This window comes from Onychostruthus taczanowskii, unplaced genomic scaffold (genome assembly GCF_017590055.1).
Source record: "Onychostruthus taczanowskii isolate IOZ18803 unplaced genomic scaffold, ASM1759005v1 scaffold211, whole genome shotgun sequence".
Taxonomy (NCBI): Eukaryota; Metazoa; Chordata; class Aves; order Passeriformes; family Passeridae; genus Onychostruthus; species Onychostruthus taczanowskii.
Genome location: NW_024499363.1, coordinates 176596 through 187657, shown reverse-complemented (window position 1 = coordinate 187657; position 11062 = coordinate 176596). Strand labels below are relative to the sequence as shown.

Genomic DNA, 11062 nt, shown 5'->3' with positions numbered 1-11062 from the left:
CTTGCTCCTGAGACAGCTTATAGAAAATCACATGTTAAAGTAGAACTTGTCACTCTAAGATGGATAATGGTTTACTAATACCAGGAAGGGGAATGAGATTACCCCCAAGAACGTATTTTCTGAGCCTGGATTTCTTCTCTGTTGTTGATAAGTGGAAACACGTCTAATAGGCTGCTTGGGACTGCATCTAAGTGGTACGAGACACCAAAAATATGGTAGAAAAAAGATGTAGACTGTTAGAAGAAGCTGCAGAATACACAGAATTTGGTTTTGCCTGTTTACTGAGAAAACCTCACAAGAGCAGTGAATTAAACAAAGCAGCATCTTACCTTTGGATGCCAAGGTTTTGCATGCATGACACGAACTGACAAGACATCTTTTTGCAAGATGCAGATCTGCTCCAGATTTAGAACTGAAATAGAGAGGGATGCTGCAGACAAGGGTTGAGGTCTCTGCTGTTAGTCACAACAGAGACAAGCTGGCAAAAGTGAGAGCTGGAATTCTCAGATCTGAGGTATGCAGAAATATGTGGAAAGTAGGCAGGGTAGAATTACCAGGAAAAGAGAGCAGGAGTTTTCAGAAAGAAACCTGTTTTTAAAGTGTAGAAAATGTGTCTTCCCTCTGCTGTATTTCTTGGCAGCCTGCTAACACTCCATAATTATTTTTTTTTCTTGAGTTCTTATATTTTAAGACTATAACTGTGGAAAGTTATGAACAGTGATTCAGAGAGACAAACAATTATTTGAAATATAGGTACATAGATGCTGTTTTACTCCTCCTCCCCCAGCACTGAGGATGCCCTCACTTAAGATTTTCCCATTCTGTTTTAAAATTTCAGAGATGATGGGAAAACAAAGAAGCTTTTTTCCCCTTCCAGTGTTTTCTAAAGCCTTGGCTGAATTCAAGACATGAGACGTACACCAAATACTTTCCTCCCATCTGTTCTTAGGGCATGGCTCAGCTATAGGACAGAGGAGTAACTCCTAACTGCATCCCCATCCAGGAAAATCCCAGAGTAAAAATTGAGAAAGAATAAAAATGTTCTACATGGGAATGTTTGGGGAGGGGTGCAAGATAAGAGCCAGTGAAAAGGAGCTGCAGCAGCACAGAGAGGGTGGCAGTCAGAAGCAGCAGTATGCTTCTAGGCTGGAGGTCTGGCTGTGGTACACTGCTGCCTGCAGGCCTGGTGTGGCTGGAAGGACGGCACCAGTTGCGAGTGAGAGCTGATCCTCCTCCACTTTCCACATGGCAGATTGAGCCAGGGCATCCTGACTGTGTCAGCAGTGTCCATGTCCTGTTACAGTGTGCTCTGCCTGCACTCGGGCTCCTTGCAGTCCACATCTGACACCTGCACATGCCCCAATAGTCCAATAGTCCAGCAGCCCAACAGTCTGCACAGAGAGAAAGCATCAGAAGAAAGGGTCAGTCTGATGTCCCTCCTCCCAGCTGTATCATTCCTCTGTGGGGACTGCAAAGAGCATCCAAAAGCTTCTCTTGGAGGAGCAAACACAAGAAGACTGGCTCACTGAAGAGTGTGATGGACTGCTACCCTCACATCAGCTATAAAGGAACATCCTCATCCTCATCTTCATCTTCATCCAGGTCAGTGGTACGTAGGTTTATGTCCTTGAGGATGTCTGAGATGTTTTCAGCAACTCGCCCTGTCAGCTCCATCTCTTCCATCTCAGTATCCGTGGCATAAGCGGAGCTGGGGACTTCCCCCTCTTCCTGTGAGTGTGAGGGCTGGGGGGAGTGTGAGCAGGGGGGCAGAGGGCTCTCGGTGCCCAGGTTTGCTGCTTGCTCTGCTGCCACCGTGCCGTCGTCTTCCCGGCTCCACGCCTGAGCGCCCTGCCCCACCTTGGTGCTGATGGAAGCCCGGTTGATGTCGCGAAAGCTGGCAAGGGGTGGTCGGAGACGAACCCCAGAGCGGGTGGAACCCTCTATCGCCTTCTGGAGCTGGAAAAAGAGAAACACTTCAGAAAAATAACATGAAAGGGATCTAGCCCAGCCCTACCCAGCAGAAGTTCATCTACTCCCCAGGGTAAAGGGATTACAGTCACAGCTCTACCTCTGGGGCCTGTGGAGATAATCTTTTACACTGGTGATGTAATGAAAGATTCCATGGCAAACAACAAATTCCACACCTCTTTCAGAAACAGTAATATCCACTCAGTTAAGAGTGGCTATTAAGCCTGCACTCATGCAAAAGATGAACTTGTTAACATCCCTGTAAACAACACCTGCTGCCTCCTCTGAAATGCAGTCATCCATTCCTTTTCGTGGCTTCCAAAGAGCAGACTCAGAATTCAACACTGAACTGAAAATGTAGCACTTGCAGTTATATATATTCCCAGCTGGAACCTGCAGCACCTGTGAGTTACTGCAGTGAGCCACAGGACACTTGCAGTTATTGAAGAGGATGGCATAGGATGTGTACTCACCTCTTCCAAAGCCAGCACTCCCCTCAGCTTCCCCATGCTGGTTACGTAGGCATGGCTGAGGCCCAGCAGTGAGAACAATGTGTGTGTCTAGGAGCAAAACCACAAGAGACCATCTCAGGGGCTTGGGAAATGGGCAACACAGAACTTGCTGCTAGAGCTGGGACTCGGGATTTAGAAACGGAAATCACAAAGACACAAAACTGTGCAGTTATCCCAGTGAGAAATCACGTCTTCCCTTCTTCCCCTTTTGTATCTGCCAAATACTGCTCTTTGCTCCTTCGGCTGTGCAGCTGTAGTTGGGACTGTGCTGATGATGGAGAGCACATTCTCAGGGTCATTCTCATCCTGCAGCTGGTGGAGATTCTGATACAACACCCTTTGTTGTGCATTTGGAGACCTATGTAGATCCTGTTTCATTTTGGTGCTGGAAACTGAGCTACCATATAGTAATATGTAAAGTCAAAAACTGCTTAGGTTACTTACTGCAGTGCTTTCCTTATCAATAGAGGATTTTTTTTCCTGTCCCAGAATATTTTCTGTGAAAGCTTAAGCTTGTTGCTGCTTATCCAGTGCAGTGAGAACACTGAGAACAAGTTATTCCCTTTCTCTTAGAAAGTCTCCTTGAAAAGACAGATACCACACTGCTATCAGTCTTCTTTTCTTCAGCCTAAATATACCCCATTATTTTCCTATTATTCACAAATCTGGGTTTCCAAAACTTTCCGCATTCTCAGTGCTCATCTCTGGCATGTTTCCAACCTCCAAGTTCTTGAAGCTGAGCTCTAGCTGGACTTTACCTGAAGCCTTACATGAAATCATTCTGTCACAGCTAGTGTTTGACCTTTTTTTTTAGCATCATGAGATACTGAATGTCATGTTCAAGTATAAACTAGGAAAAATCTGATTTCTCAAGAACAAGACATTTTACTCTAGTGTAAAAGAAAACCAGACTGGTTAAATATGGTTTGGTCATGATAAACTGTGGTATTCTTTTCACTGTCATAGCTCTAACTGTGCATACTTAATATAGTTTGATTATTTATTCATTCCTGGATTGTTGGTTTTGGAGTTTGTTTTTTTTTTTTTTTTTGTTTTTTTTTTTACATCTAAGTTAAGTTGATTTGTCTGTTATTTCAGAGTTTCTCATTTGCTGTTTTGTATGACAGGTACAAAACTTTCCCCATGATCAGCCTTCAAGTATATTTTTTGTAAGCCTATATTCTCAAAGATAAATGCTAGTGGTTTTCAGATGACTTCACCTACCCCTTTAGAAAACTCATCTGAACTATATGCTAGCTTACTCTTGTTTTGCTCAAGGCTGAGATCTTAACAGTAATTAATTAATTTTAGGCCTATGCTAACCATTCACATTGAATATTGAGAAAAGCATGCACTGTGCACTTTTGCTTCAGTAGGCTGCTTTCCCTTTCCACTGAGTGAAAGCCCAGTCCTATCTTCCTCCTGACACACAATGACTGCTTTACTCCCCTGTCATCCTATGCTGACTCTAGGCATTGCAGGATCCAGCTTCCTCTTTCCTTGTGCTTCAGTTCCATGAAGAGACTGTGACACAGGCAGAATCTACACCCTAGTAGAAACACCCTGACAAATCCAGGAGTGCTCATTCCCGTGCTGCACACTGACAGGGCAGACTGTCAATCTGTGTAATGCCCCAGCAGCAAGGCACACAATGCTGCTGTCAATGTAGCAGATTTATTTTTTTTTTTGTCCAAAAGCTTTTTAAATAAATGGACTCAGACTTCTTATCACAAAGGCTTTCATTTTGCAGGAGATTGGAAATATACACAGAAGATTAGAGGAACAAACTCACTGCTGTAGCTCGATGTGAAAGTGGCTGGTGATAGTAGTTGTAGGTGAAGACAAGGAGAAGAAATAAGTCATAGACTGGACTTGGAATGAGTGGAGAAAAGTGATGTATGCCTCAGGGAGATATCTGCACTCACCTTGTGCAGGGAAGTTCTCTCCACCAGTTGGAAGGGGGAGGGATCTACGCGGCAGCTGTCAAAGCACACGCTCTTGTTCAGCTCCTCCTGTTCCCAAGCATCTATCTGACACAGGAAAGAAGGGGGGGTCACTCTTGCAGCTACCTGCAGCATTGCTGTCTTGTGTACCCAAACTAGTCCTCTCCTCCTGTTAATGCTTCTTCCTTCCTATGTGGAGCATTCATCTTGTCCATTATCTCTCACCCCTCAGGTTTCCCATCCCTTTCTTGCCAGATGTCAAGTCCCTGTGGAAACAGGACAGTTCAGAGATTTTCTGAAAAGATGTGGTTTTGGTTTTTTCCTTCTTAAAGAGGGAGTGAACATCTTTAGCTTTCCTTTCTGAGTGCATCTTCCCCTTGTTGCAAGATAATTGATCCATTGTGTGAGAAATGAAGGAACAACATGGGCCCACAGAAGGATTTAGATGAGGGGGCACCTGTGGAGGTCTCTAGTCTAAAACCCTGATGCAGCAGGGCTGACTTCAAAGCTAGATCAGATTAGGCAGTCTTACCAGCACATCTAGCCAATCTTCTCTTATGGGTGAGACTTGCCCACTGTGCCACTCCAGGAAGAAAATAACTTTGGCTATGGCTTTATCTGTCAATCACTGAGGTTCCTGGAGTATTGCAAGTGATAGGAAATGGGTATAAGAAGCACTCACATGACCTCACTCCATTTCTGCATTTCATCTTACCTCTTCTGGTGTCATTGTCTCAATGAATTCCACTGGCTCCTGTAGGAGAAAACACTGTTCAGGACAGCCAAAGAACCCACAGTTTCACAGAGTACAGAAAGGGAAAATCTGCACCTCCTCACCCCATGTGGTCCCCTTTTTGTTCCAAATGGTGTATTACATTTTCCAAGTGCTTAGATTTTCTTTATACTCATCTGTTATACAGTGTACTCTGCCCTTGCCATGCTTCCCTTGCCAGTGACAATTCACCATGGAGTTCTGCTGGAGCAATTCAGGTGCCTAAATATGGCCATCTAATACTGATTTAGATGCTCTCAGGATATCCCACATGGGGTCCAGCCACTGCCCTGGAGGGGATGGGTCTCACATAAGCTCTGTCTGTTATCTCCAAACCCTATGCAGATGTGTCAGATAACCAAGGGCGTTTAACATGGCAAGAGCCAAAAGTGCTTTTTTTTTCATTTTTCTCCATCTGTCCAAAACTGTTTGCCAAATGGAATAGAACTGCTTTTTATTGCATGTTAGCCAAAATATCATTAATTTTTTTCACTGAGAAAAGATGCCCAAACTCAATCATGATGGTAAGCCTGACACCTGAGCACAGGTGACTTTTTAGGAAGATGCACACTCCTTTGCAGTAATCACACCCTTTCTCCTTGAAGGGAGTTCCCCACTGATACTGTCAGAGTTCAGGAACATAACTCTGTCCATGCTTTAGCCAAATGCTGAATGTCTCAACTAATAGTTTCTAGTTCCATTGCATTCCCTTCCTTCTTCAGGTTACTACCAGGCAGTCTGCAGCCCTAACCTGGATGGTGCTCTCTGTTTCATGTGGACGGCTGCAATGGCACAAGAGCTGCTGGATCAGTTTCCTCAGACTCCTGAAACTGCCTGAAGGATGAGAACAAACATGTGGATAAGAGAGAAGAACAAGTGAGAGACAAAAATACAAAGCCCCACACCTATCGCATCCTCTTAGCCGAGGCAGGCTGGGAAATACTGTGAGGGACACGATAGAGCTGAGCTGGTCACAATCTGGCATTCAGTTTGTAAGATGATGATATTCATTATGGGACATTCCAGAATGAATATTCCCATGCAACAAAACGTATCAACAGACTGGATGTGACAGGTGCCAAGGGGCGAGGAGTCCATGCGTTCTGCCAGCAGTGGAATGATGGGAATAGAGAAGATCAGAATTATACTCCCAGGCAAGGAGTTAGCAAAGAGAAGGATACAAGGCCTGGTGCTGTTGTGAACAAGGCTGTGGAGGAAGTTTGGTCAGAAACAGTGATAGCTGTGAGCCAAACTAAAGAAAGAAAAGGAAGGTCTCATTAATTCGTTCCTGTTCCACTTCCTCATGTCATTCCTGGGTCACCCAATTCTAGCTTCACATAAATGTTTCACACACTATCCTTGTTTTCATATGTGGTTCTTTTTCTGCTTTGGTAGGATAGGTGGATGGCTGACCCACCACTCCACTGCTCTGGAAGCATAGAGTGGATTTATCTATGCCTTAGAGGTTTAGTCACACATGAGGGGTGCTAATGAACCAGAATGTGCTATATGCTCTATTACATTTAATACTTGGGTACCTAAAAGCATGAGCTAAAGCCCTATCGTCTGTACTTATTCTCAAGACCGGGCTGCATATCTGTGCTTACTCACTCTCTGCGTATTTCAGGGTGCATAAAGGATAAAAACAACCCACCACCCTGCATCACATATACATTAAAAGTGAATCAGAAATGAGCTATGAGTACAGTCTTGAAAGCAAAGCTAATACAGGCTGGGGTGTGCCACAAAAGAGCACAATACATCAGTGTTTGTTCATCACATTGATGCAGCTGAATCAAAGAGGTGTTTGTCCAAGGGAGGAGCCTTTCAGTTTTGGAGATGGCTGAACAACAACCTAAGCTACTCAAAACATTAGTGCAGACTAATTTCCCCAGGGAGATTCACTCACGTGGTGAAGGAGCCAAGAGATGGGACTGTTCTATGCAGACTCTACAGAAAATGTCCAAGGAGTTGTTATTGCAAAGAATGGAGTGGGGAGACAGAGAGAGTCCATCCTTGGTGCGCCTACTTATTCTGTGCTGCCTGAGGGATCATAACAGAAGGTATTTCCAGGTACACTGATGTTGGGGTGCACTAACAAAGTGTCATCCAGGAGCAGCAGAGGAAGCTCCTCCTCTCAGTCTCTGGGAAACCAGCCCTTCACACAGGCAGGTACACACAGTTAGCATGAAAGCTTCCCCAAGCTGGCTAGGATGTGGTTCAGCCGTGACAGAAGTTACCATACCTGAGTGTTGCTGGGGCTCCAAGGTTTCAGGCATTTGTTTAAGAGGACTTGTTGGGCCATTTGGCTCCTCTGGGTAACTGGGAGTGGGACTTGGAGGCCGAGGCAGCTGTTACGGAAAGGAGAGAAAATGAAGTCCACCTTGTGCCGTTTATTTCTCAGCCTCCCCAAATGCCTAACTGCTTCTAAGCAGTCTCTATGTTGCAGTCTGCCCACTCCTCTCCCTCACCTCTCCCTTCTCCTCTGTATCCTCATCCTCATCGACATAAGCAAAAGATTCATGCTTCAGCTTGGGCAGGTTTGCCCAGGGTCCATCGTAGGGTGCCTCATTCAGCTTCTGCTGCATTTCTCTGTTGAGGAGCCGTCGCCGCTCTGGACTGATGTGTGTCTGGAGGAGAGCCTGCAGTTCCGACCGCTCCACGGACCCCAGGAGGATCATGGACTCTGCAAAACACAGAGCAGGGAAGCCATTAAACCACCTCAAGGTTTTGAAAGTCCCCTTCCACACGTCACCCCTTCCTCCTTCCAGCCTCTTCCAGGTGCTCAGGTTCATACTATCTAGTTCATACTACGAGAGTCACTGACCCGCCCTGTGGTGGCTCCTAGGCTGTGGGGATGTGGGAAGAGACCTCGCTGTGCCATCCCATGTGTGCTCTTGGCTCATGCAGGATCCCAGGAGGGCCCTATTGTCACAGTTCAGTCTACAGACTTCCCACACACCTCCCTTATATGCTGGATCTGCTTCACTGCCCACACTCCAGCATCCCTGTCTGGCCAGCTGAAACAGCCGTCTGCCATACATCATCTGCAGTGGGAGATTTTTAGGATTTTTTTTTATGTGGTTGGTCACACTGCCTTCTTCACACCATGTAATTTGAAAGCTAGTTTCTCCAAGCTGAGACAGTCTTCAGGAAGGACCAGTTTCTCCACATTGCCTACCTGGCGAGTCCACCAAAGGCAAAGATTTCACTGTGGTGCTTTGGAGTACCTCTTGCAAGTCTCGGTATTTACAGTTGGAGGAAACAAATTTCACATCTTGGACCATAATATCCTCAACAAAGATATTGTATTTGCTGTGAATTTGGGGATGATAAGAGGAAGAGTTAGCATATTAAAAATTCTCTAAAGAAATACCCAAATGACTACTTTTAAAAAAAGTGCTCAAAATAGAGCTGCCAAATGATCTTATGTGAGAGTAACCAGAGGACTTTCCAAGAGGATAAATACAGATTAACTGGATTTCCATTACAGTTGTACGATATATACTAGAGAGGGGAAGACATTTATAGGAATAACTGAGTTTTGCTTCAAGCAAAGTACCCAAATAAAGTATTTAAAACATTTGCTGGGGAAAAAATATCCAAACCTCACTGAATTTAGATAAATGCGACTCACGATTGTCAAATTTTGAAGCTGAAGCAATTTGGAAACATTAGTACAAATTTAGTAACATTGCAGGTCATTCAGACTTGTGCTTTCAAAGAAAAAAAGAAGAGGACTTTTCTCCATTTTTGTGTATGAAACCTAATTCTATTCCATCACTTGTTTTTTCTAACTGCAGGCCTATTGTGCCTTCTTAATTCCTTTGTAGTACTGGATCCTTTTCGTAACCTTTTACTCCCCTGTGGTCCTGTGGTCTTATCCCTCTCCTGCTTTATTTCCTTGCCACTCCCTGTTTCCACCTGTTTTGCTACTAATACCTTATGTGATTCCAGCCCAGGTCTGGCAGGTAGGGCAACTTCTTCACCTGGATGATGCTGTCATAGAGGCTGGGCTGCAAACTCTGGGCTACCATGTTGGCAAGAATGACAGCCACCATCATGGGCAGGATGTGAGAGATCTGACCCGTCAGCTCGAAGCAGATGACAGCGGTGGAGACAGTGTGGCTCACCGCTCCCGTCAAAGCTGCTGCACCTTTCCCAGGTAGGAGAAGGAATAGGGAGAGAAGAAGACTGTCATATAGGAACAGCATATCATGTCAACCAGGAAAATTACAGCAGTGGGACCAGGTGAGGAAAAAGGAAGACATGGAGGCTCACCAATGACAGCATACCCTCCAGGTAAGATTTGGTAGAGAATGTCATCAAAGAGGATCCCGTTGGGAAAAAGCGATGCCATGATTTCCCCAATGAGACGTCCAAATGCAGCACCTGAAAGATATCACTGACAGTTATGGAGTTAACATTTAAGGAACATCCAGTCTGTGCTGTGCAGCTATGCTGGGCAATCACTTGGATATTTTTTAACAGAAACAAAACCAAAACTTACATTAAAATGACACTGGTAACTAAAGAGTAGTTCTCAGTTGAAAAATACAGAACTTAGACTCCAAGAGGAAAAAAGGGTACTAAGGCTGGTAAATACAGTTGACCCCTCATTCATTCACTTGGGCACACCAGTAGTTGTGATTCCCAGGCTGGAGGATTCCCAGGCTGGGATTCCCAGGCTGGAGGAGGTCATATTTTCAGACTGTGTACAATGTCAGTCCAGATCATAGTTGAGACCCTTTAGACTCTCATTCTGTGAATGTCTAAACATTAGAATCACAGCTTACAGAAGAGTTTTTGTGGGAAGGGACTTCTTGAGGTCTTGTTCTGACCCCTGCTAGAAAAGGGCTGATTTCGAAGTGAGATGGAGTCACCCATGTCTTGTTCAGACAGGTTTTACAAGTCTGCAAGGATCTCTTGGACTGGTGGACACAAAACAGCACAGTGTTCCAGATTGCATCCAAAATGCTGAATGCATAGAAACAATTTCTTTCCATTGCTGTCTAGGTCTTTTCCTAATACAGCCCTGATGTTGGTTAGCCTTCATCACTGCAAGGGCATGGTTACTGCCTCATGTTTAGTTGCTGCCTGCCAGAGCTCAGAGGTCCTTAGAAAACTCTATTTCATTTGAGAGTTGTGGGTACTTAGTGATGAACGTCATGAGCTTGTATAGTTCAGTCTAACTCAGCCTCTCTTTATAAACATTAGAATCACATTATTTTGAAATTTTTTTGTTGTTATTGGAATTAAAACCATTTAAAAGTCAATAAACTTTATCTGTAATCACATTTCAGTCAGAAGAAATTAGTTAGATTACATTGTGGGTACTAGTTTTGAGGTTCTCTCTTCTGACTGGCTTTCAGGGGTGAAAGGAGAGCTACTATGAATTGTAGGATGGAAGTTTCTCTGTAAGTGAAGAGGCACAGAGATTAGAAGGCTATGGCTCAGCACAAGTGTGGCCTTCCTTATGTAAAAGGGTAGGGATTACCTACTTGGCATTTGGTTTCAGGGGTTGAGGAAATGTCAAAAGCAGAGACCCAGAGGCTCTTTTATGGACTGCTAATCAGGTTGTCATAGACATCAAGTGATGACTCCTCATATGCCAGATGAACCCTGCTGGGTGTGTAGGCAGTGTCTCTCCTATTCTCTCCCTCTGTCAGATGAATATGCTGCAAAACAAAATTGAAACTCACCTAATACGAAAACAGGCATGAAACCTCCACAGGGGATTGGCATCGTGGTGGCAATAACAGCCATGCAGAACTAGAACAGAGGCAGAGGGTGCCATTGTTACTGAGCAGCAGAAGCGTTTCCTGCTGCCCCACTCTGTGCCCAGCCTGGCTACAGAGACCAGAAAG

At 44.7% G+C, this 11062-nt stretch overlaps 1 protein-coding gene across 5 annotated transcripts in view; it reads right to left on the bottom strand.

Moving 5' to 3' along the window:
• Positions 1 to 263: 263 nt before the first annotated feature.
• The window catches only part of CLCN1 (chloride voltage-gated channel 1), a 57328-nt gene continuing 46529 nt past the window's right edge, over positions 264 to 11062 (bottom strand). For 3 of the 5 annotated variants that reach the window (XM_041404539.1, XM_041404536.1, XM_041404538.1), the window contains 11 exons: positions 10898 to 10967; positions 9477 to 9587; positions 9138 to 9351; positions 8377 to 8510; positions 7667 to 7881; positions 7441 to 7546; positions 5947 to 6029; positions 5139 to 5177; positions 4406 to 4510; positions 2442 to 2528; positions 264 to 1956 (listed from right to left, as the gene is read on the bottom strand). In XM_041404539.1, coding sequence (XP_041260473.1) covers positions 1561 to 1956; positions 2442 to 2528; positions 4406 to 4510; positions 5139 to 5177; positions 5947 to 6029; positions 7441 to 7546; positions 7667 to 7881; positions 8377 to 8510; positions 9138 to 9351; positions 9477 to 9587; positions 10898 to 10967 — 1560 coding nt within the window. In that variant the 3' untranslated portion in view covers positions 264 to 1560. The other 2 variants (XM_041404537.1, XM_041404541.1) reach the window with 2 other exon arrangements.